Below are 26296 nucleotides of genomic sequence, written 5' to 3' on the forward strand. Positions count from 1 at the left end.
ATTTAACAAGGGAACAATGGTCAGAGAGATGAACTCTGCTGGCTTTGAAGATGGAGGAAAGGGGCCATGAGCCAAGGATGCAGGTGCTCTCCAGCAGCCAGGAAAGGCAGAGACCTGGATTCTCCCCAGAGTCTCCAGAAAGAGAGTGAGGCCGGCTCGTGCCTTAGTTTTGGCCCAGGGAGACTCAGGTCAAGCTTCTGACCAAGGAAACTCTAAGATAATAAATTTGAGTTGTTTGAAACCACCAAGTTTGGGGTAACTGGTTACAACACCAATAGGAATGAATACAGTTAACAGTTCCTTATGAGAATGCTAAACCTCTTTTCAAGACAGTTCAGTGGATCAGTCAACAGATTAGTCATGGAGAGGGACAAATCCTGAAGTATTGGCACTCGGCCTATTCCTAGAAACTTCCTGCATGGAGCCACCCCTCTCATCTGCCAGGGATTTGCGTGATGGCCACGGACACAAGGAGGATAAGTAAGGCTACCATCTGAAGAAGGCCCATGTTGAACCCACTAACAGGCAAGCCAAGACCACAGCTCCTCTATGCGGACTTGTGAGACAACAGTGCTTTGACCTGAATGGTGGGGAATCTTGCTTGTTCCTCCATGTCACCTTTGGGGTCACAGCCTATGATGGACCAGCCCCAAGGTAGTTTTTCCCCTGGGACTCACCCGGCTATATTCTTTGCCCAATTTTTTATTTGGTAAGACCCAAACTGAGGATTCATCCGGCCAAAAATCTAACTGGTCACAGTCACAAATCATCATATCTAGATGATGGAGGGTCCCCCCAGGACATTTTGCCCCTTATAATCTTGGTCCCTTACTGCAGTTTTTAGAACCTGCCTTTTCAAAAGGCCTTTGGAGCATCAAGCTGTAGAACAACTTCAAGAGGCTGATGGCACCCCCTAGTGGTCCTGAGATGCATCTTCAGACTTCCCACCTTCGCTTTTACCACATCCATCCCTAAGTAAATTCTGTTGGGAGGAAAATGTCACAAGTTCGTTTTTTAGCCCCTGTAGGGGGCTTTACCTTCCCGATTTGCTAGGGACTCAGAGGTTTCCTGCTACCTAGATTTTCGGTTTTTAAAACCAGTAAAGTCCTGGATAAACTACAATGCACTGGTCTCCCTGCCCTTGGACTCCCTCTTAGACCCCACGTTAAAACCAACAAAGAGTGCATTGTCCCTCTGTCCTAGGCACTGGGCAAACACAACTGGGACCTGAACAGTATGGCTTTAAAAAGGGCCTCTTGATTTGAGATCAGCAGCTGAATTGTGTGTACTTTGCTCATGTTAGGAAAATAGCAATTTATGACTCGTAAATTATTTCTCAATTCTCACTGAAGAACAATGGAGAGAGGAGGGAGGAAGCACAGCGGGTGGGAGAGCAGGGTCACCCCATTTGCTGGGCAGAACAGAACATGAAGAAAAATCTAATTATCTCTAGAAGTGTCCAGATTCAGCTATCTCAACTTGCTCAGAATTCTGTAGCTCTTTTGCAAAAGTCATTAGAAACCTGTAGCTTCCTGAAAAACAAAAGAGGTATTTGTTTTCTCTTTATTTTTCTTTGTAATGTTTATAAGTTTTAAGGAAGCCAAAGACCTAGAACCATCTATTTACAAAGAAAAAAGCTTACTGCCTTGAAGAAGACACTCAGGTTGGTTTCAGTGACCAACAAATCAAAGTTGTATTGATTGGGACAGGGAAGGGGACTAGGAATTCCATAGTACTTTTTGTTCAGATTAAACTAGCCAATTAATCAGAAATATCTTAAGGGTTACCAAGGGAATTCTTGAAAGACAGTTTAGGATGAATGTGGATTTTAGGATGCTTTCCTTTTAATATTTGGCAGAAACCAGAAGCTTTGTGGTTACCATTTCAGGTGGAAGGCAAAGATCACCTGGGCTGTATGATTTGTGAGATCTGGAAGAGCCCACCGAGCTAAAGATGCCCATACCAGCCTTCCACGAAATCCTACATCTCAGAGAATCATCTAGAAAAAAACCCACAGTCTGTTAAGATAAGTGGTCGTGGTTACTCTTCTCTTCCCCAGGAGGACATGGGCCCCAGCAACCGCCAACCTTCCCACAAAATGACACTGTCCATTTCCTCATACACAACGCAAAAATGTCCACTTTGATGACCCTTTCTGCACCTTCCTACAGGTGTTTACTCCAGTGGCAAAACCAGATCAACACTTGTCTCGTCTTATTAAATGTCATTTTGTAATGTTATGCTTGTCAGATCGCCTTCCAAAAGTTTCAAGGTACTTTTGGGAAGCCATATTAATTACCACAGCTATAGTTCTGAAGGATATTCAGAATTTCAAATTAAATCATTTGGTATACTATCATGGAATATTACTTGGCCATAAAAGAGTGTAATCTTGCCTTTGGCGACCACGTGGATGGACCCAGAGGGTATGATGCTAAGCGAAATAAGTTAGAGAAAGACAAATACCATTTGATTTCACTTATGGGTAGAATCTAAAAAACAAAACAAATGAACAAACAAACAAAACTGACTTTTAAATATAGGGAACTAGTGGGCAAAACAGGTGAAGGGGATGAAGAGGTACAAACCTCCAGTTATGAAATAAATAAGTCACAGAGATGAAAAGCCCAGCGTGGGGAATAGAGTTGACATTGTAATAAGGTATGGGGACAGGTGGTCACTACACTTAGCGTGGCGAGCATTGCATAACGTATAGACTTGTCGAAGCACTGTGTTGTGCACCTGACACTAATATAACATTGGACATCAATTATACTTAAATAATTGAAAAAAAAATCTGGTATACTGAAAAACAGCAACCGAGGGTACCAAGTAGGACACATAGAACAGAGCCATTTCTAGGCATTAGGTAATCAGTGTCTCCTGCAGTTGTCTTGCCTAATGGAATAATGGATTATCCCTGAATGGCTTTTGCACTTCAACAAGAATAGCAAACAAATGAACAGCTCCCAGCACAAAATACAACTTCTCGTAAGGGAGAGGGGTGATTACATAATGCACTATGGGACCCCAGACCAGACCAATGGTATAATGGGATGGTGTTTTTACTTAAATGCAAATTTAGTAAACTTTGTCCTGTATCTTCCTGGTTAATAAGAAACCTGAGCCACACCAACTTGCTAATTTTCCCTGACTCACCCTGTTTTCCCACTGAGATCTGAAGGTAAGCCTGCATTACTAAACAGAAATCTCAGGCTTCACAAGCTTTGGACTCAAACCAGCCTATCATTTTGCAACGGTGAAAGGAGACAGAAGAATCAACCAGGAGGTCACAAAATCCTCTCAGGTATAAGTTAGGAAGGGTTGGCATTAAGCTTCAAAAGCAAGAAAATCAGAGTAAGAATAAAAAAAAAGTGCATTTAGTAAAATGACAAAATGCTACAGGAACTATGCTTGGGAAGGTAACAGCTCCAGTTGTAACAATTAGATTTTACTTTGCATTTCCTTGCAGGCTCTGATGAGCTCCATACAAGTTCAGGGGTTCCTAGGTCATGGATAATAAACGTGCTGGACTTTGAAGTTCTTTGTCGGTGAGCAGAGACACACAGTACCGATCTACAGATGTTCATAATTTAAATGGGGAGACCTGGGGGCTTCAGACATTACAGAATTATCTGGAGGCTTTCTTAGTCCCTAGGACTATATTCTATGCCCTGGCCTGACCCACACAACAGGGAAGGCAGGTGGCCTAAGCCCAGGGGGATCAGCTGCTCTCCAGACAAGGAGAAACACCAAACGGGCTGGCCACGGCTGAGGCTAACGCCCTGGCTTTATTATAAGGAAGTCTTTTCTGTGCCACATGCTTTTTTTGGCAAATATTGTAACTCCCTCCCCACCCTCACCCCTGGGAAAAGAGAAGGAGGGGCCTATACTATTTCAGGATTCCCTAACCCTGACTCTTTAGCTCAAAAAAGACTGAGCCAGAGATCAGCTTCCCAGAGTTGTCCACAAACCAGTCAAGGAGCAAACCCTTCCAAGGCTCCTGTTTTTAAAAGGGGCAGTTATGGTAAGCGGCCAGGAAACCGATGTCCCTAATTTGTTGCAAATCGTACTGTGGCCGCCGAAACCCAGTGTCGAAGTGATGAGTCACTTCATCCGCCCCATGGAGACAGACACAAGAGGAGAGGCTGGGGTTTTCTAAAGATGTTCACGTATTGTCCTAAATCCAAACTAGGCAAGTCCAGTTCCTTAAGAATTGCTGTATTTCGGGACGCCTGGGTGGCTCAGTCGGTTAAGCGTCTGCCTTCGGCTGGGGTCATGACCCCAGGGTCCTGGGATGGAGCCCCGCATCGGGCTCCCTGCTCGGCGGGGAGTCTGCTTCTCCTTCTCCCCTCTCCACCAGTTCGTGCTCTCTCAATCTCTCTCTCTCAAATAAATAAAATCTTAAAAAAAGAAAAAAAAAGAATTGCTGTATTTCGGTTTTATGGTGAGGGCCAAAGTAAGGCTTGGGAAACTGGACTTCAGAAAGGTAGACAACAAAATACTCCTATTTGCATAGAATAACTTGCAAATATTGCACACTAGGGTGTCTGTAGCTCATTAACTACACAGAAGAACACAGGTGCCCTCCCTTTCAGGAAGAATACAGAGTGGGAAGATGATCTGGCTGTGATATGGCAGATGCCACCCATCAACCAGAGGTCGATCCTGGGCCCCTGGATATCCAGACATGTTCCACCTTCACTGACCGTAAGCTTGAGCAGGATCAGAGTAGCCCCTCGCCCTGCTCCAGCCCCCAGGTCTGTCCTTTGGGAGCAAACAAGGGTCCAGATGCCCCTGCTGGAACCCCAAACAAGCTTCCGTGATCCATTTATAGGAAAGAAGGGGACAGTCTTCTGTAGGAAGAAGGAAGCAGAAGCTTCTCTCACCCCATGACCGCAGAGCCGGAATCAGAGTGGCTGCTCAAAGGGGATATGGGAATCTGTTCAGAGGGTGGGGGGAGACCAAGGAGCATCATTTTACGCTGCACTGCAGGTGAATCAAAAAATCAGAAAGCACTAGGGAAACATCGCAGCCAACAAATGGACTGGTCTGAAAGCTTTTGCCAAACCCAGGGAAGTGAACCCAAAAGAAAAATCTCTAGTAGCCACAACCCCCAGAGAAGGTCGTGGACGGCCGCATAGCACAGCAGTTTTGGACACATTCACACTTCATACTCTATGCTGGGGGTTTAGTGCCCCTGGAGTGGTGCCAACCAACTCTAGGGGACACCAACATCAATCCCCTCCCCAGACAGTTCTCAGAAAAAGGTAGAAGAACTTCAGACCCCTCAATGCACCCAATGAGAAGCTTGCAAGTGCACCTTCCATAGAAGAAAATGAGCCAGAAATGAGGATTGGCAGAAAATGATCATACAAAACGATAGTCAGAATGGATGGTGCAATGCAAGGCACGTGCTTTGAAACATAAAGACCTCGGAAGCACTCTCTGGTTTCATTTTGCAGCCACCTCCCAATCCCCAAAGGAAAACCATTCTTCTTTAGTGAAATTCTTGCTAAAACCAATTAATTTGGCCTTCCCTGCGGATAGCCGCCTTCCTTGCAACACACCTGTGTTGGGCTGTGGGTTGAGTACCGACAACTTCTTCCCAAGAGTGGGTCTGACCGTGACCACTAGAGGGACGGGAAACCAAAGTGGAGGTGGAGAATCCAGAAATGGACACATCTCCAAAGGCAAGCAAAACAAAGGCAAAAATGAACTATTGGGACTTCATCAAGATAAAACGCTTCTGCACAGCAAAGGCAAGAGTCAACAAAACCAAAAGACAACCGACAGAATGGGAGAAGATATTTGCAAATGTCTTATCAGATAAAAGGCTAGTGTCCAAAATCTATAAGAACTTACCAAACTCAACTCCCAAAGAACAAATAATCCAATCAAGAAATGGGCAGAAGACGTAAACAGACATTTCGTCAAAGAAGACATACAAATGGCCAACAGACACATGAAAAAATGCTCCGCGTCACTCAGCAGCAGGGAAATACAAATCAAGACCACAATAAGATACCACCTCACACCAGTGAGAATGGCTAAAATTAACAAGTCAGGAAACGACAAACGTTGGCGAGGTTGCGGAGAAAGGGGAACCCTCCTACACTGTTGGTGGGAATGCGAGCTGGTGCAGCCACTCTGGAAAACAGTATGGAGGTTCCTCAAAAAAGTTAAAAATAGAGCTACCCTATGACCCAGCAATTGTACTACTAGGTATTTACCCCAAAGATACAAAAGTAGTGATCCGAAGGGGCATCTGCACCCCAATGTTTATAGCAGCAATGTCCACAATAGCCAAACTATGGAAAGAGCCGAGACATCCATCAACAGATGAATAAAGAAGATGTCATACATATATAAATGAAATATTATGCAGCCATCAAAAGAATGAAATCCTGCCATTTGCAATGACATGGATAGAACTTGAGGGTATTATGCTGAGCAAAGTAGGTCAATCAGAGAAAGACAATTATATGATTTCACTCATATGTGGAATTTAAGAAACAAAACAGAGGAGCATAGCGGAAGGGAGGGAAAAATAAAACAAGATGAAACCAGAGAGGGAGACAAACCATACGAGATTCTTAACTCCAGTGAACAAACTGAGGGTTGGTGGAGGGGCGGGGGGGGGGGGCTGGGGTAACTGAGAGATACGCATTAAGGGGGGCACATGATGGAATGAGCATTGGGTATTATATACAACCAACGAATCACTGAACTCTACTTCTGAAACTAATAATACACTATGTGTTAATTTATTGAATTTAAATTAAAAAACAAAAATTTACATAAATACATAAATACATAAAAGTGCCCCAAGGTATCAGAAAGAAAGGTTCTATGGCAATAAAAGCCGATGCCTTTACTTTCAGGCCTCTGGGTAGGCTCTCATTTGTTGCTGAAATAATCTACACAGAAACAGAAGAGCATTCGGGGGATTAAAGGTGGGGAAGGATTTGCTGGGTCTTACGTCTGGGACCCAAAGTGGGCTACATGCCCCAGCTTGCCCAGCTCACCCTTGAGCACCATCAACCCAATTCGTCAGAATAAGGAATGCCACAGGCTTGTAGTTCTGAAAATCTGGACTACACGTTTAAAAAAAAAAAAGTCATTACTGAAATAGGAGTCACCAATTCCTCTTAGGGGGAAGGACATTCTTAAAAAGGAAACTTCATTCCTGGGAAAGATGATATGAGTTGAATTGATATATTGACTGATTTTCCCACGGAAACAATGATACAACAGAAGATTATTTTCTTTGCCAAGAACTAATGGAACAACTTCTACAGAAATGCCCAACCAACCACAAAATCGGGGAAGGGGTATCCTATGAAAGGTAAAGTATTCTAAAAGATATATAAACCCCTTTGGCAGGCGACGACGGAGATGACATGAGGGAAAACCAACAGAAATGTGACAGAGAGAGTGCCAGTCCCTAATGCACTAAGCTCTCGCCTCATTTCCCTATTTCTGTAAGGTGCAAGGGAAGTAGGAACGCTGCTTTCGTTGGGGGAGATTCTGACCCTGCGGCCATCAGAATCTGATACCCCGGCTCCAATGCTGGAATTCCTATTTTCAAGCCTCCCTTCGACTAAGGGAAACCATTCTTACTGCATCTCAGTCACAAGACGAGCCCTTTATGGAGGCCCGATGATTTTGCTGCCTGCGCATTCCATGCAAGCTTTTCTCAGCTCAGCATCACCACCTCCCGTCTTCCTGTACAGCATGTGCCAGCGAAGGAGAATCTGCACTGGTCCTTCCCCCACCTCTTGGTGCAGGAGAGAGTCATGCAGGGTGGGGCGGAGGAGCAGGCCACCTGCAGATGGGAAGGAGGAGGGCCCACGGGGAGCGGAGCAGAAAGCCGGACCGTGCCCTGCTGCACTCCTGTTATCTCCGCCGATTACAGTGCCAAGGTAACTGCCAAGGTCAATAGAAAGGGCTGTATCGGCAGCTTTCAGGCGAGAGGCCAATGACTGCAATGATTCCAGCTGTATCACTGCCATGACTGCTGTGTAGTAGAGACCATCTGCAAGGCTTCTGGTCTTTAACTTTTCCCAAGGCTGAGGGAACGCTAACTGGATGGGAAACCAGCCCTCCAGCCCATTGTCTTGTCTCGTGCCTTCCCTCTTCTGCCATCTAGCGGAGCAGCAAGATAATCAGCGAGGACGGCAACAATCCACAAACCCTAGGACAGATGTAAGGCTCCTCGGAGAGATAGATACTCTTTCCCCACACTTCTGAGGACTGAAGAGAAAGACCGTTATGCCCCCCCTCCCCCGTTCTCAGATCTTTGTTGGTAGTTTATTTTTATACTAGCATATGACACAAAGATTATGTGTCCCACTTCTTGTAAGCCTTTCAAGGAAAAATGTATCATAAGTGCAGCAAAGCCTAGTTTAGAAAAGAAAAATTGAGGGTTTTTTAAATACAAGCCTGCACCATTGGTAACGCTTTCAAGATTGACTTTGCCCATCCAATGGTTTAGGCTGTTCGTCCCCAGTGGAGTGGAGACATGGGCCCATTGTCTGTACTCTATTAATACATTGCGTTTATGAAGTCCCTCACTCCAGGCCACACACACACACACACACACTCTATGTATATATATATTTTTTTGCTCTATTTTGAAACATGCTTCTCACTCTTCCATACACTTAGAACTTAAGAACAATTTAAGTCATCATTATACCTACATCCTAAGAAATATATTTTAGATCTTAAAACTTTGAAACATAGATCTGAACCTTTCAAAAACCTATTCATCCTGAATGCATTCCCAAGTATGTATAGTATTTATTCTTTCCAACCGTCATGACAATCAATGTATTAGTAGATGGATTAGGTGGTTGACCACCCCGACCCACGTAGCTTAATCACCGAATCAAACTGCTCTTAGCTTTAAATTCTGGCCAAAGGCTTAGTTGTGTTAGTATTCATCATCACAGTAGGTGAAATCAAGTCATAAGAAGTACACGGACGAACAAAATGGAACTTGCTACTTATCCTCATATATGAATTATGCTTTAAAAACTCCAGGGCTATTTTAATCCTTATTTAATAATATGGCCTGATACCAACTGAAGCTTTTACACGGACATGAAAAGCTTATTTCCTTGTAAAATTCTCACAAGGAATTATTAGAACAAAGGAACATCTTGTTCTGGAAAGCCTGCTTAATAATGCAGCCTGTTTTTATATACCCTGGTGGTTTGCGTTCTTGAAAGGCTGAGAATATTCCAGTCCCTATAGTGACCGCAGAAGGAAAAAATGTGTGCAGCAAACAGATGACCCAGCCACAGGGAGCCTTCCTTTCGTTTGTATTGCCCACTCCTGGACTGGCCTTAAACCCCTCGGTCCCTCTCACCATGCCCTGTCTTTTGACCCACCCAGATTTCACCAGCTTAGAAGAGACATAAGCCATACCTCCCAGTTACCTACTGCCAAGTAACAAATTACCCCAAATGTAGTAGGGGGTGCTGCTTTTTTATGTCTCGTGATTTCAATAGTCAGGAAGCAGGACAAGGCCTTCGACTAGGTGACCCTTCTGTTCCATGTGGCATTGACAAAGGTCCCTCAGTGGTGTTCAGCTGGTGAATGGGCCCATCTGAAGGGTCCAAGGAAACTTCACATGCTTGTCTAGGGTCTTGGCAGCATGGCTAGAAGGCTGGGCTCAGCTGGGCTCATCAGATGGAGCACCTACACGTAGCCCCTCCAGCTGGTGGCCTCCAGAGGGTCAGTGAACAAGGCAGAGCTGCATAGCCTTTTACAGTGAAAACCACACAGCATCACTCCCACCGTATTCTGCTGGTGACCAGGCAGTCACGGGGGGTCTGGCCAGATTCAGAGGGAAGAGAGAGACTCAGACCCCATTTCTCAATGGGAGGAGGGTCAAAGAACTTGTAGCCACCTTTAACCCACCACATGATGATGGGATGTCAGGGTATGCCGAAATGCTCCAATCGTTTGTTTATAGACAGTTCTTTACTAACTTGAGCTGGTTTAAGAAAATTTTAGCAGTGCCTCAAAGCAGTGGAGTTATGTTTTTTATATCCAGTGACAGGCAGAGCAATATCTCCACAGCATTTTCTACAGCAAGTATCAATATCTGGAGAGTGACAGAGCAATCTTACTTTATTGCTGATGTTTAGGACGCAGAGTCATAATATATTGCTTAAAGTGGCAGTTAACAAAAAAAAATGTGCCGCTCATATCTGATGTGTGTGTTAATACCTCTGAGTTTTCTTAAGCATTGAATTCTCTGCAGAGTTAAATGACACAAAGAAGCCATTGAGTTGCAACCCAAAACTTCATCCAGTCTGACCATGTATGGGAATAGAGTCAAAGGCATCCCCGCCTGGAGCTCAAACAAAGGGAACAAAGATGGGGTGAAGAATAAGTCGGTACAAGAGTCTCTGAACTCACTGCCTCCTTGACCCCAAGGCACCCCAAAAAGTGTTAATTTCCCTCACTGAGGAAGAAAGCCCCGTGTCCCTGGATCTCCAAACCAATAACGGTTTTATTCTGTGTGGCCTTTAAAGCACGTGAGGTCTGTGATGTGCAGAGTGTGTCAGACATGCCTGTGGCTGTTGTCCGAAGGGCCCCATCAGAACGCCCACGATGACCTCCTGCCGTAAGTCCTCTTCCCCCCACCCACTGGGGCCAAGGGTGGGCCAGGGTCACCCAGGGAGCGCTGCTGGGGGTGCATAAGGAGGCTCTTCCTACTGGACCGCAGCATCCTAAGCCCCCCAGGAAGGTTAGAAAAACACAAAGATAAAACCTTGGGCAGGATGGGTCCGGGTTTTCTCCTTCCACAGTGGCTGGCCACCCCTCCAGGGGAGAGTCTTCCTGGCCAGAAAGCAGAATCGCACAGCTTTGTGAAAGGGGATCCAAGTCTCTTGTGACTCTGGGACCACTCGGGACCCCCACACTCGGAAACAAAAGGGGGCGCCGGGGCGAGCCTCTACCTAATTGGCACAGTGTCTCTTCTCCTTCATAAGAATAAATGGCTGCTGGGTGCCTGGGTGGCTCAATTGGTTAAGAGACTGCCTTAGACTCAGGTCATGATCCCAGAGTCCCGGGATCGAGTCCCACATCGAGCCCCGCGTTGGGCTCGCTGATCGGCGGGGAGTCTGCTTCTCTCTCTGACCCTACCCCCTCTTGTGCTCTCTCTCTCACTCTCTCTCTCAAATAAATAAAATCTTAAAAAAGAAGAAGAAAAAGAAGAAGAAGAAGAAGAAATGGCTGCTTCATAGAGATGACAGAGAAATGACTCTAGAAGGGGTACATGGAGTGGCCCAGATCTCAGCTCGAGGCCCTCCTTGCCCATGTGCTGTAATTACGGTAATTATATGGTATTGACATTTGCTGTGGTAAATGCAGCAGAGACGCTGCTCTGCCCATCACTGGAGATAAAAAACATAACTCCACTGCTTCGAGGCACTGCTAAAATTTTCTTAAACCAGTTCAAGTTAGTAAAGAACTGTCTATAAACAAACAATTGGAGCCATTTCGGCACACCTTGACATCCCATCATCATGTGGTGGGTTAAAGGTGGCTGCAAGTTCTTTGACCCTCTTCCCATTGAGAAATGGGGTCTGAGTCTCTCTCTTCCCTCTGAATCTGGCCAGACCCCCCCTTAGCTGCCTGGTCACCAGCAGAATACGGTGGGAGTGATGCTGTGTGGTTTTCACTATGAAAGGCTATGCAGCTCTGCCTTGTTCACTGACCCTCTGGAGGCCACCAGCTGGAGGGGCTACGTGTAGGTGCTCCATCTGACGAGCCCAGCCTTCCAGCCATGCTGCCGAGACCCGACACAAGCGTGTGAAGTTGCCTTGGACCCTTCAGATGGGCCCATCCACCAGCTGAACACCACTGAGGGACCTTTGTCTCTCTCCCCTTTATTCTTTATTCTTCTACTATATTCCCTACGACAGTCTCCGCCATAGAAACAGAAAACCAAAGACGATTTGCAACATGCTCGGACCTTTAACAAAGCTGTTCAATTACTGTGCTCAGACACAAGCTAAGGTCTGTGAACGCAATGTGATGACGCGTGAGGCACTGCTAACTTAGATGGAAAGAATTTATGAGATTATAAAATTTACATTCTGCAAAATACATCATTAAAAACTGACCACCCAATTCTTTTTACCCGATGCAGTAGCCATGCTTGTACATGGCTCATTCACTTTCCCCTCCATCATATATGGCACAGTCTTCCAAAGGGAAGGGACTGCAGCAGAAGGCCAGAGCCCGGGCTATCAGAGATCTAGAGGCCAAATCCCCTCCCCCCTTTAAGGCTCACTGTGCAGCCTGCCATCCTGCACCCCCCCACCTATTCTTGCGCCCCGACCCCTGTGCTCCCCTTCCTCAGACTGCACTCTAGCCATTTCCTTCTGGATCACTCTGTAGGCTGAAAGCTCTGGGAAAGCAGGGGCTGTGTTCATCACTGTTTGTCACTGTTGTACCCCAGCCCCAAGCACAATGTCTGATACTTGGCAGGCACTCAATAAATATCTGCTTTAAATAGCCACTTGGGTTCAAAACATCGCTCCAGGAGTTTGGAAGACTGAAGTGCAGCTTTTACTTCTCCCCACAGCAAAAGACTCAGAGTTCATGTGGCCAACCAAACCCAAAAGGAAGAAGAAACAGTGAGTTAAGGGTAGAGTCCATAAACCTAGTAAAAATCTGGAATTAGAGACTATTTCTAATCTGATGATTTCTTACACACACATATCATATTAGACTCACCCCTGCGGACTGAATAAGTATATATCAACTGTTGCCCATAGAGCTATCCCCTGAGAAGCTGCCAAAGTATCTCTCCGAATGATCTTTGGTATTTGAGTATTTCAATTACCCGCCCACTAATTAAACATAAACTCTGGGTAGTCTTCCACAATTCACTGGATGTCTACAAATAGGATTTGTCAGCATTCTCTATAAATGATGACAGATGAGGGCATAAATAGAACATCTGGCTAAGAGACAACCTCAGAAACAATATTTTGATATCACTGCACCACATATGGTTACTTTTCACCATAGTTTTTATTTGTGGGACTCAAGTTCATCCCAATAGATGGCACACCAAGATCAAAGTGATATATCTTACCTGTTCAGATGGAGCAGAGTGGCATGAAATGATCCTGCTATCTACATATTTTAAACCTTGTTTTGAATAGGAACTCTTATGATGTAAGAAAGAATGTAACTCTCCAAGGGCACGCGCTTGATAAAAATGTAACCTGCTAATTAAAAAGAAAAGGAGAAAGGCAAGACTTGAAATACCTAATCCCTCGGGACTCAAGAAGTTATAGAATATAAAGTAAAACAGAGCATTTAAAGATTCTAGTAAATGAAGCTGGAGATTCTAAGAGCTCTGTCACAGCCTACGTTTTGTTTTCCCGTGCATCAATTCCAAGAAGTTACTAAGACTAAAAGGATGAATTACTCCAGCACAAACAGTCAAAACAGTCCCATAAAAATATATGCAACCCACATGACAGACAATGGCCTAATTTCCTTAATATAAAAATCAGGAAGAATAAGGCCAAACGTAGATTTGAAAAATGGGCAAAGGACATAAACAAGTTGCTCACGGAAAAAAGATACCAACAGTTCTTAGATCTATAAAAGTATACTCAGTCTCACACACACTAAAAGAGACGTGAATTAAATGACAATGGGCATCATTTTTCGCCTCTCAGCTTCAAAAAGTTTGAGAAAACTCTGAGTGGGGAAGGTTGGGGAAATCAACATGGCCTCCATATTGTGTCAGGGGGACATTATGTGGTGGAACCTCTGAAAAGGAAATTCGGTAAAAGTTGTCAAAATCTTAAACAGGAATATCCTTTCCCATAGCAATGTCATTTCTCAGAACTGAGTTTCCATATGTGATTACACATCTGTGGAGGGATATTCACTACAGCGTGGTTTAACATCCAAAAGAGGATACCACCTAAACATCCACCTGTAGGAACCTGACTATAGAGTATACCCATCACTAGAAAACTATGAAATTTTTAACAAGAATTTGATAGAGCTACAGGTACCAATAGGGAATGATTTCTAAGATACACTATTAAGTAAAGAAAGCAAGATGTAACCCAGTGTATTTCCAGTGTACTTTATATGAAAAAAAAAAAAGGTGGGTGTGGTATTTTTTTAAAATATGTCCACAAATCCTTTGACTTTCCCTTTAAAAGGTGGAGTTTAATTTCGATCTCCCTGAGTATCGGACTTAGTGAATAAGACAGAAGTGACAGTGTGTGGTTTCTTCTCTCTTGGATCTGTGCTCTGGAGAAAGCCAGATGTCATGTTGTGAGCACACCAAAGCAGCCCAGGGACAGAGCCCCAAGTGGTAAAGAACTGAACCTCTTGCCTGAACCTCTTGACTCACAGACATGTGAGTCAGCCACGTTAAAAGTGGACCCCCACCACCACCTCAACCAATCCTTCAGATGAGACCATAGCCCCGCCAACATCTCGATTGCAACCTCATGAGACAGCACTACCCAACCAAGCTGATCCCAAATTCCTGACACAGAGAAACTGTGAATAACAAATGTTTGTTGTTTTAGAGCGCTAAGTCTTAGAGTAATTTATTACACAGTGTTAGATAACTAATACAATGAGAATATTTACATGTAAGCTTGCAAATGCACAGAATAACTCTGGAAAGATATGCAGTGGCTGTCTCCAGGAAGAAAAACTGAGAGGCTGGATGGACCTCAGGGGCAGAAAAAGACTTCCTTTTCATTGCATTGCATTGTATCTTTTTATACTTATAATCTCTATTTTACTTCAATCTCACCTAAATCAAGATCAGGGACTGCACAGAAAAATAACATTTCCAACAACATGTATAAGATGTGTAGTGTCTTAAATATTTTTCACTGTGATAGACACTGCTGATTCTTTCCTCAATAGTCATTCCCCTTCTTCCTTGCTAAATAAAACTCCAATTTTGTGCCAGAGGCAATGTATCTAGTCCCAGGTCATGAATCAAAGGAGGTTTAAGCGATGGGTCAGCAAACCTTGTCTTAAAGGGCCCGACAATAAATATTTTAGGTTTGCAGACTCCAGCTGAAAATGGAATTGGATATTGTCTCCCTATGGGGAGGAGAATGGGTTGCCAGAAGACATGTTGATGTCTTTCGAAGTTGTCTGTATTGTGGAAAAGAATCTTCCTCCATCCCCAACTATGCCCAAATACCAAACCTAGTTTATGAATCAGCATTCTGTCAGGAAAAAAAAAAAAAAGCAGAAGTTAATGATGGAAAAGGAGTTTAGGAGATTTAAACATCCACCTCCCCAATTCTCAGAGAAAACTTTTCTTTGCTGAATCTCACAGGAGCTCAGAGAGTGGCAAGAGCAAAGGAAACCTATTTTCAAAAATCTTGAAGAATATGTACTAGGGACTCTCAGACGGTCCCACTCTCTGTGTCTCCCCAAATACAATCAACTTGGTAACAATTTAGTGACTACCACTGTATCTGTAGGTCCTTCAGCTATATACTCCTACAGCCTCCTGCTCACCTTCGCTCCCTCCTCCCCTTCCTGCCAGCATTAAGTTGGTGCCTACTATGTGCCAGACCCTTGCTGGGGGTTGGGAGGACAACGGTGGGCAAATCTTTGCAGTCTCTGCCACCACACGCTTTCAGTGCTCAGTCTCCATCCTCTGCACTAGATGGTAAACTCTGTAAGGGCCGGGACCCTGTCTGTCTTGCTTGACATTGGGTTCCCAAACCCTAGCATAGCACCTAACACATAGGAGGTGATAAATCCACATGGGCTAAGGTAACAGACTCATCTACAGCCCTGTGACCCACTTGAACCTAAACCATGGCTCAGAGCTTTGTACTTTATACATTCCTTCAAAGTCTAGGTTTTATTTTTCTATGTATATGAAACTAAAGGGTGAATTTACCTGCTTCAAGAATCCAGTGTGGTGTTTCTGAAGGTATCTTACAGATCTCCAGCTAGTCAGGGAGGTAGGATATCTGAGAGGCAGCCTCCTGGAGAACAGCCGACCTTGAGAAACCAAGGCTATAAAGGAGACCCCCCCCCCCCCGGGGGGGGGGGGCGCCCATGGGGAGTGAAGCATGATCGCTCACTTACTTCCAGGAGTCCAGAGCACACGGCCCGTCAGCCCGGTGAGGGGCAGAAGCTGTAGCATATGTGTACCCAGCAAAGCAGAGCCAAAAATTCCCACAGCCCTGAGGGAATTGCAGCATCTTGCAGCGCTGCTGCCAAGACGTCTTCATGGAGGAGAATGGCTCAGGCCCTTTCAGAAGGGACGCTGGACTGGGACCAGTGGGAAACAGGTTTGTGTCCAGCTTCTCACTAGCTGAGTCACCTTGGACTATGCATCCAAGGCTATTTACCTCTCATTACCAAAAAGCACTGACTGAGAGCTCGGAACAAAGCCACCGCCATGCTAAAGAAGGACATGATGTGGAGAAGCAATTATGACGTGGATCTCTCTTATCGTGGAGAGAGGGACCACGACCCCCAGGGTGCGTGTGCGTACGCACGTGTGTCGGAGGTTAGCAGAGCACGGTGCTTGACCTCAGTTTCCACCCCGACTAACTCTACTGATTTCATAAATGTGTTTGTAAGCTCAGCCATCAGAAAGGATGAATACTTACGATTTACGTCGACCTAGATGGAACTGGAGGGGATTATGCTGAGTGAAATCAGTCAAGCAGAGAAAGACAATTATCATATGGTTTCATTCATATGTGGAATATAAGAAACTGGGCAGAGGATCATAGAGGAAGGGAGAGAAAACTGAATGGGAAGTCATCAGAGAGGGAGAAAAACCATGAGAGACTCTTAACTCTAGGAAATAAACTGAGGGTTGCTGGAGGGGAGGTGGGTGGGAGGGATGGGGTGGCTGGGTGATGGGCATTAAGGAGGGCATGTGATGTGATGAGCACTGGGTGTTATTCGCAACTGAGGAATTATTGAACACTACATCTGAAACTAATGATGTACTCTATGTCAGCTAATCAAATTTAAATTTAAAAAATGTGTTTGTGAGCAAGTTGTGTAAGACACTCAGAAAACAAATAACAAAAATGTTATTTTGCTGGGAGAGGTAAAGTCATAGAAATGCATCTTTGCTCATTTCCCTTCAGAGCACATGGTCATAGTCCACGTATAGTTATGAAAATACCACCTCCCTTACAAGCTCCTCAGACACCAAGCCCCCACAGAATGGTCTCAGTATGCTCTCTCCTGGAGAAAGGTGCATGGACTGCTGCAGCCCCAACTGGTCTACCAGGATTCACTCAGCTGCCGCTCCTGGACACACATCTACCCCTCCCATCCTGCCATGGCTACATGGTGTGGCGCTGCTTGGCTGGCTCCATTTATGTACTCATTTATGTTGGGGGGCAGTTCTCAGTGACAATGCCTATTCAGAGGTCATGTCTTTCTTGAGTTGGACTTTGTTCCATCACCAATTCCACCTGTCTAGAGACCCAAATGTGATGGCAAATGCAAGTTTTTGAGCTCCACGGTAGCTGCATGTTAATAGTTAAATGTGTCCAAAACCTAGTTTAAGAAACTCTTAGACTCTGCCCCAGGATTATTCATTGGTCACATTGAGGTTTTTTAGGTCGTGTGAAAATTTGCCAGGAAATCCATATCTTAGACTGTCCCACCCCTAGACCTTGCCTCAGAGTATACACAATCGCCAGGTACTCTTGGATTAGAAGCACCAAATCTGTAAGCAAGATTTCCTTAGTGACTGAATCCCCACAGCTGGTGAAGTCCCTACCTTATTCTTTGTTGTCAGTATTTTGTCGTTTGTTATTGTTATGTTGGTATGTTATGTTGTTACCCTCTGTTATGAGTAAAGACGAAAAGAATCTTTCTTACTAAATATACTGCAGGGTTACCCTATAATTTAATGACAAATAATTAATACATCTTTGTAAAAAAAAAAAAAAGTAAGAATTAGCATGATTAGCAATTAATTTCCCCATACAATAATCCAGGGAAGCTCTCCTCGGCACGTTCTGTATGTTCTTGGCTTTTTTACAAGAATACACTCTTGCATACTTACATAATAAAACAAAATGACAAATTAGTAAGGTGACAATTTCCACAAAGATGGAGACTATAAACCACCAGGTGGCTAAAAGTAGAAGCAGATTTGATTTCCACCTGTTGCTGGATCATAGGTCATCACTGTGTGGTATATTTGTAGCTGATGTATTTATTTTAAAAAATAGGGGGAAAATGTAAAAGTTAAAAATTGACAAATAAAATAGGGGCTAATTAGTTACAACTGTGTTTACTAGGCTGTCAGATGAAGGCGAGGGGAACGTTTGGAATGTGTGCAGTACTTCTCCTTACAGAACAAATCTGTGAATTCTGCACTCCAGTGATGGCACAGAAAAATTCGACGTGTTTACAAAACCCAGGAGGTCAGATGTCTACTCTGGAGTGTGGTCCAAATAAAGTGGAGCCCAAAGAAGGAACCTCAAGAAAGCTAACTTTGGCAAAGAAATCCTATTTTAAACTAATTTAAGGGTTTTAAATCAAGTACAACAAACGCAAAAGATAGAAGCATCTAAAGGATTTTTGCCTGATTTCTGCTTTGGGGTCTTTTTGTTTTTAAGGGGAGCGATTTGTAAGAGAAAAAGAAAGTGAGGTGCCTTAACAGTCCTACGAGGCTCATCTTAAGTGAACTTCAGACCTTATATCAAGTAGTAGTTGCTTAAAGACCAATCTCCCGGTTTGGAGATCTGTTTTCTTAAAGGAAAAAAAAATAAAAAGGTGGAGTGGGAGCAGGCAACTGAGCACCAAGCGGATCACGTCTGAATAGAACAATCTGATAAGCTGTCCATGACAAGCCCCTTGCCTCTGCCCACACAAACTTCTCCTGAGCAGGATCTGAGGAAAAAAACTTATTTTTACTTTTCATAACATTCCTATCCCCAGAGAATGGAGGCAATTAGCTACCTAGAGAGATTTTCTCTTAAGAAAAAAGGGGAGTGGGCACCTGGGTGGCTCAGTTGGTTAAGCGTCTGCCTTCAGCTCAGGTCATGATCCCAGGGTCCTGGGATCGAGCCCCGCATTGGGTTCTCTGCTCAGTGGGAAGCCTGCTTCTCCCTCTCCCACTCCCCCCTGCTTGTGCCCTCTCTCTCTCTCTCACACACAAATAAATAAATAAAATCTTAAAAAAAAAAAAAAAGAGGCAGGGATGGAATGGGCAGGGGATTGTGTCTGTGCAAAATCAATGGACGTTGGTGGGAGCTGAGCAGATAGAACAACAAGAATGCGCTTAATTTCAAGCCAGGTACTCTTCTAAGTGCTTTACGGAATCTAATTCTTGAATCCCCACAACCACCTCTGGGGGTAGGTACTATGATTATCCCCATTTTACCCATAAGCAACAAAGGCACAGAAAGGTCACGTAGCTTGCCCAAGGTCACACTGCAAGAAAGTAGCAGAGCCAGGATTTGAGCCCACTGGTTCTAAGGTCCCTGCTATTGATCACCACAGTATATACTACCTCGTGCCGGCAGCCACCCATTCAAACCTCCATCATGTTCCAAGCCTGGGCTCCACATGGAGGATGAAAGATGAATTTCACACAGTCAAGGGAAGAGATAAAACACGCAATGTGTGAGTGGACCTTCAACAGAGGGACACCCAACCTGGACTGAGGTTGGCAAAGGCCCCCCGGAGGAGATGATGCCTGTGCTGAGTCTAGACACACAGCAGATAACCAGGCAGGAGGCTGGGAGTGGGGTGAGGGGGGAAGAAACTAGATTCGGGCAGAGGGTACATACAGCACCTGCACAATTTCCAGGCAGGCAAGAATGTGGTTCTCTCAAGGAATGATAACTAGTTCAATATGGCTGGCCTGGTGGTACCATGGGTGACAAAGTTGGAGGGGGGAGGGAGACACCCAGGCAATACCGCAGAGGCAGGGATGCCATCGTGAGTGGCCTGTGGCCTGGCTAAGGACGGTGGACTCGTCTGAAAGTCTACAATAAGCAACTGGTGCAATTTTGCTTTCAGAAACAAAGTGATCGGATCTCATTTCCTAGCTCACTGGCTATCACCAAGGGCCTAGCCAGGAGAGCTGGGAAATGGAAGCAAGAAGAAGAGTTAGGAAGATGTTACTGTATTTCAAAAACCATAACAAGAAACTGCAAAGATGTGCTGGAAGCAAGTGGTCATGAGACGAAGCAACGGGGAATTGCTTCAATCAAGAGCAGATCTGGGGTACATACAGCCAGCACTGTGTTCAGCTCTCCCCTCCCTCCTCCCCTCCCACTCCCCTTCGCCTTCCCTGCAGACATCCAGCTCCCAGGGGCCTTCCTAGAGGCTGTGCCCTTAGATTATATCCCAACACTTAACCTTAATATGCTCCAGGGTCTTCAAAAATGCTCAGAACGGCACCTTCCCACTAGTGAAGAAACAAACTCATGCCCTCTCTTCCCCAACCCCCTTGCCCCCCAAATGATTCTTGAAATTCTAGTGTTAATCACTTTGGAAACTTTTCTCTTTTTGCTTATTAGAATTTGCTTACATTCCCGTCAAGGAGCTTTAGGTCCTAACTGGCTTCTATAAGCCTGAAAGTATTTTGAAAGGATTATGATTGAACATGCAATCCACATTCTTGACCTTATTATCTGCTGCTCTCCTGGTCTGGCCAAAGGTCCTCAGAAAGGGCTTTTTTTTTAAAAAACAAAGATCCCCGTGTGTGTGTGCTACCGCTGGACCTTGCCCCTTATTTCTGATGCCTTGTAGAAAGGCCTCTTTAAACTCCAAACTTCCTCAGTTGTGTCCTACAGATTCTTTAACAAAATCATTGCTTTCTTCCCATTTGAAGCAAGGTTGAAATATAATACAAAGGCAGATTGATGTTCAAGTCACCCAGCATTGTGTGTTCTTCCAAAATCAACGTTAAAATGCTCAACAAATATTATAATATTTAAATAAATTTCCACTTTCCTTCCAAATACTAAGGAGGGATACCTTTTTGGAGCTGAAAACACTGGCCAACTCTGGGCCTCTGAAGTTTGAGTCCTGGGGAGACTTCTCACATTACAACCTGTTCGCGTTCTTTTTTCCCACTTCAAGTATTAGAGCTTCCTTTGGCAAGAATTGCTTTGAACATCAAGAGGGCGTGTCACTTTTTCTTTCTTTCTTTCTTTCTTTCTTTCTTTTATTTATTTATGTTTATTGATTCTTCAGTAATCTCCGGACTAGAAGGGCCAGTTAGGATTTTCAGAACAAAGGACAGTGGGATGCTGGGTCAGCACCCCCACGTCCCCCTACGACCCTTACCCAACCTCTTTGTTTCCAAAGCATCCTGTCTCCCCAAAACGCTCCTGAAACTCCCCATGACCCCCAGGCTGTGAATAGAAGGACAATCAGGACACCTGGAAGACCAAGGCTCAAAAAGCGCTACGAGTTGGGGGGACGGCTCCATTTACCTTCACGAAGAGGGTGATGTCGTGCTCCTGCCGCGGGGCCCCCTCCTCCGACGCCTCGCCGTCCTCCCGGCGGCAGTTCACCCGCGCGGTCTCATCCGCGCCCTCGACGCTGCCCTCCTCCGCCAGGTGGTTGCTGAGCTCGGCCTCCGGCCCCGCGGCCCCGCTTGGCACGGCCGCCTCCGCCGGCGCGCTGCTGCTGTCTGGGGGCTCCTCCTCGCCCCCGGCTGCGGCCTGCTCGCCTGGCCCCTCTGGGCCGCGCTCTCGCCCATGCTCCTCTGCCTCCTCCATCTCCTCCTGGGGTCCACCCTGGTCCCCGTCCTCGACAGCTTCCGCCCTCGCGTCCCCCTGGGCCACTCCCTCCGACTCCTCTGTCCCCGGGGCCCCCGCCTCGTCGGCGGCGGCGCCCGCCGCTACACCCCGAGGCTCCCCTGCAGGCTCCCCGGGGCCGTTCCCCCCAATCTCCGCCGCTGCGGCCTCCGTGGCCTCGGCCTGAAGCTGGGGGCTGAGGTCCCCTCCGTCCCGGGGTTCGCCCTCCGCCCCGTGCGCCCCTCCCGCCTGCCCCGCGGCTTCCATGCTGGCCCCCGGCGTGCCGCCTCCGGGTTCCTCCGGCCCTTGCGCCGCTTTCTCCTTCTCCCCGGGGGCCTCGGTCTCCCCGGGCTCCCCCTGAACCTCCCTCGAGGCTTCGCCCTGCGCGCCGCGGCCGGGGCTCGCCTCCTCCACCTGCTCGGCGCCGCTCGCCTCCTCTCCCTGGGGGACCTCGGCGCACCCCGGGGCGCCCTCCTCGGCCTCCGCCTCGCCCTGCGCTGCCCTCGCGCCTTGCGTCTCGGCCCCCGGGCCACTGTCCGCACCCGGCTCCGGCTCGCCGGGGCGTCCTCCGTCGGGATCCGGGCCTTCTGCCTGGTTCACCGCGGCCGTCGCGGCTGCGCCCGCCCCCTCGCCCCTCGGCGCCTCCGCGGCGCCCTCGCTGGCCTCCTCCCGCTCCGCCTCCTGGCCCGCGGCCCCCAGCTCGCCAGGTTTCTCCGCCCGAGGCGCGGGGGCCTCAGGCGGCCCCTGGGGACCTGGGGGGCCCCCCTCCAGCTCCGCGGCCTCCGCCATGGCCGCAGATCCCTGTCCTCCCCTGGAGACCCTTCCTTGACACTGCTGATAGAGCAAGTGGCCCTGGGCGAGGAGCTCGGTGCCAGGGGCCCCCTGCGCCCGCTCCAGGAGGACGCCCCGCTCCGGGCTCGGGGGAAGGGGGCCGCCCGGCGGGGCGGAGCGCTGGACCTGGGGGCAAAATGGGCTCGACCCCAACACACTGCGCCCGTTCTCTCGGTTTAAGCTTTCTGATATCTTCCTCCACCGTAACTGCGTCTCCCCGGTTCCACGTCTGCTTCCCACCCGGACTCTAATTCTGACCCGGGTTCCCTGGCGGCGCGGGCCACGGAGGAGCAGAGCGCGGCGGGGGGTGGCCTCTTAGCTCCCGCACCCTTTGAAATGCCTGGCCTGCCGTTCTGGGGCTGACCAGAAGTCATCCGTGCCAATGCCATCCCCCTGGGGCTTGGGCGGGGTTTGCACCCCCTCCTCTCTCCCTGTTCGGGTGGCCTGGGAGCCTGGCCAATGACAGCCTTTCTCATGGCCCTTGTGGATTTCAGTGAAAAGACCCTGGTTCTACTGGCAGCTTGGGTGTTTTCTGTAACAGCATCAAGTTCCAGAGCCGTTTAAATCACCCCCCCCAAACACCCCACACTGGACACCCAAAGACCTAATCTCCACTTTCCCCAGGGACCCAAGCGTTAAGCTTCTCAGCTAGTACCCAGCGCAGATGCCCATGTCCTCCCTCAATGTCCAAGAGCAACGGGGGTAAATCCTGGAAGAAAGGAGAAAGAGAGACCACCTTCCAATTATTGCAGGCCCTCTCTGAAAGTTCCTGAGGCCCGCATATAGAAGCAAGAGGAGTCAATTGAGCTGCTCTGAGCAGAGATGGGCTCTGTTGTGCATGAGGGGCCCCCTCCTCAAGGTATGACAAGTATGGGGGTCTTATACTGGGGAAAGGTTAGATCCTTTAAGAGTCTTTCAGATTCTAGGTATTATAAACCCATGGCTAGTGTTTTAGCCTGAGTTGTGTGTTAAGGGCTTGGGGAGGTGGGGATAGGGAGGTGAAAATACAAGATTTAAAGAGGGGAGCTGTGGAATTCACTGGATTAGGAACCTCCCAGAATCCCCGACTGGACACCTTTTCCCCAAGAAAAGGAAGTTATGATGAAAATTATGTAGTAAGTTTATTATGAGCTAGGCTGAATCACATGGGTTACAGAGAGGACCCCACTGCCCCGGATGACCCAGTCTAAATGTGATAGAGCAGGGAGCCCAACTCAAGACTGATTTGAGTTGTCAGGCTCTTAATGGCTTTGACACTGCCCTGAGACAGGTTAGTCTATCACGTCCACAGAGGGCTCTGTCATCACTAAAAGATCCCATGGTATCTTTGATATGGCTTGGAGTCACCCATTTAGCCAACCACCAGTATGCCTCCTTCTAATACTCATTTTCCATCACTGGCAGGTGACAAGACAGGAGCCCAGTGTCACCTAGATTCATGCTACCTTTCTCCAAGGTTATGCCCCGTCAGGAAAGGAAGGGGCCAGAAGCTTCGTCACCACAAAGCACGGCACTCACACATATAAACTAGACAGAAATGTCAGACACAGACCCTGCTTTGCAAATGCTCCTGTCACCGGGAAAATCCTGCAGCATTTGCAAAGCGAGACAGCCTTATTTCTTAAGGAAGAACAAAGTCAGCACCATCAGCCCCAGACAGCAAATACAGTCCAGGATGATGCAAAGCCTGTGAGGCCAGATGTGTTTCAGAAAACAGAATTCTTTGAAATAGAAAGATGGCTGAGTGTATATTATACTTTCCAGTGTATATTATGTAACATGGTACACGACCCTATGATCAGACACATTATTATTTCTGCAGTGGCACCATCAAACATTCACATTAGATGCAATATGTAAAAACTACACATAGCTTCTGGCACCGCAGGTCAAGTTCACCACCAAATGAGTTCTGGTCAGTCTGGCTTTGCTTCCAGATGAGGTCCCCCCAAAAGCTGGCAGTTTTCAGAATTTTTTGTATTTCAGAATGTAAACATGTAGTGTGGTCCTGTGACCCACTGCAGGGCTCTAGGTTTATTTGCTCTACTTGGAAACATCCAAGATTAGTTATATCGATACATTGCTTCTTAATAGCAAACCAACTGTCTTCAGTGCTCTGTTTTCACAAAGAACCAAATTAAAGGCACTTAACGTATGTGAGTAACAATACTCCATGAGCCTTAACTCAAGCAAAGTTTATAGAAATGTCCTGGTTTTGGGAAGGTTGGCATCTCTAAAAAAACTCCTTTTGAATCAAGCGATAATCAAGAGACGATTTACTCATGGATGCAAACTCAGTACAGTTGACTGGCTGGCTGAAGGCTAGCCCCAGGTAGTGTCCTTGTTGAAAAACAGCAATAAAAAAGTCTATTCTGTCCCAGCAACTGATCCTGCATATCCAACAAAGCTGTTTTATTCTATAGGATTAGGATTTATTTCTGTATACTGTTTAGACTCATTTACTCACATTGACATTGGCTTTCAAAATAACACCAGGCCATCTGTAGAATGTAGACTCTTTCACATTTTAATCATAATCTTAATAAACAATTGTTAAATGTTTACATCACATAATTCTGCAAATTTTTTTTATTTTCTATAATTAAACAAATGTATTATTTTTAAATACATTAAATACTCCAAGCTAAAAATTGGGAAGACGGAGAATAACAGAACTCCTTACAATTTTTCTGTAATTCCGTTACTCATAATAAATACTTCCTTCATTTTTGAGAGAGAGAGACTATTCTAGACACTGGGCATACAGCAACGAACAAAGCCTTGCATGGCTTTGGGATGGAGCAAAAGTAAATAAGCAAGCAATTAAGCCAGACACCTTTGGATAATGTTCAGCTTTATATAGACTTACACTCTTATACTCACACACGCACATTCTGAAAACCTGAACTCCTTTCACTCACACCCCTCATCCAACCTGCCAATAAATCCTATTATCTCTGCTTTTTAAAACATATCCAGACTCTCACCTCTTCTCTCTACCCCCACTGCTCCCCACTGGACCAAGCCACCATTACCTCCCATCTGGTGCTGGTTTCCCCTTGCTTTTCTTGTCTGTTCTCCACCCCACAATCAGATGACCCCCCTTGAAATCACAAGTCCACTAGGCCACTTTTATGCTGGAATCCTTTCTTTTTTTCTTTTTTATTTCTTTTTTTAAAGATTTTTTTCTTAAGTAATCTCTACACCCAACATGGGGCTTGAACTCACAACCCCGAGATCAAGAGTCACATGCTCTACCGACTGAGCCAGCTGGGCATGCCTATGCTTGAAACCTTTCAAAGGCTTCCTGTCTCACACCAAGAAAAAGTCAAGTCCTTATACATCAAGTATGTATCTTATAAAATCAGGCACCCCAATCTCTTTCTGGTCTCACTGGCTTCTTACACAGTCTTTCTGCTGTTGCCAGAATTTGCTGGGCATTCGTCTGCCTGGATGCTCCCTACATCCTTGTAGCTCGCCCCTTACCTTGTTGAGATTTTCATAAGCTATTTCCTCTAAGCACTCTATTTCACTTTATTATCTTATTTTTGTGGTGATAACATTTAGGATCTACCCTTTTAGCAATATACAATACGATATTAACTATGGTGACATTGTGGTACCTTAGATCTCCAGAACGTATTCATCTTGCATCACTGAAACTTTGTGCCCTTGACCAA

At 46.2% G+C, this 26296-nt stretch overlaps 1 protein-coding gene across 1 annotated transcript in view; it reads right to left on the minus strand.

Annotated features, from left to right (window-relative positions):
• CLIC6 (chloride intracellular channel 6) overlaps positions 1–22825 on the minus strand; it is a 40153-nt gene extending 17328 nt beyond the window's left edge. Inside the window, exon 1 of the mRNA XM_025867555.2 lies at positions 21480–22825. Within this exon, the coding sequence (XP_025723340.1) occupies positions 21480–22574 (1095 nt within the window). The 5' untranslated portion in view covers positions 22575–22825. The remainder of the gene's footprint in view (positions 1–21479) is intronic.
• Between the last annotated feature and the right edge of the window lie 3471 nt (positions 22826–26296).

The sequence above is a fragment of the Callorhinus ursinus genome, unplaced genomic scaffold, assembly GCF_003265705.2.
Source record: "Callorhinus ursinus isolate GAN/ISIS: 27379988/994484 unplaced genomic scaffold, GSC_fseal_2.0 scaffold1, whole genome shotgun sequence".
In the NCBI taxonomy this organism is placed as follows: domain Eukaryota; kingdom Metazoa; phylum Chordata; class Mammalia; order Carnivora; family Otariidae; genus Callorhinus; species Callorhinus ursinus.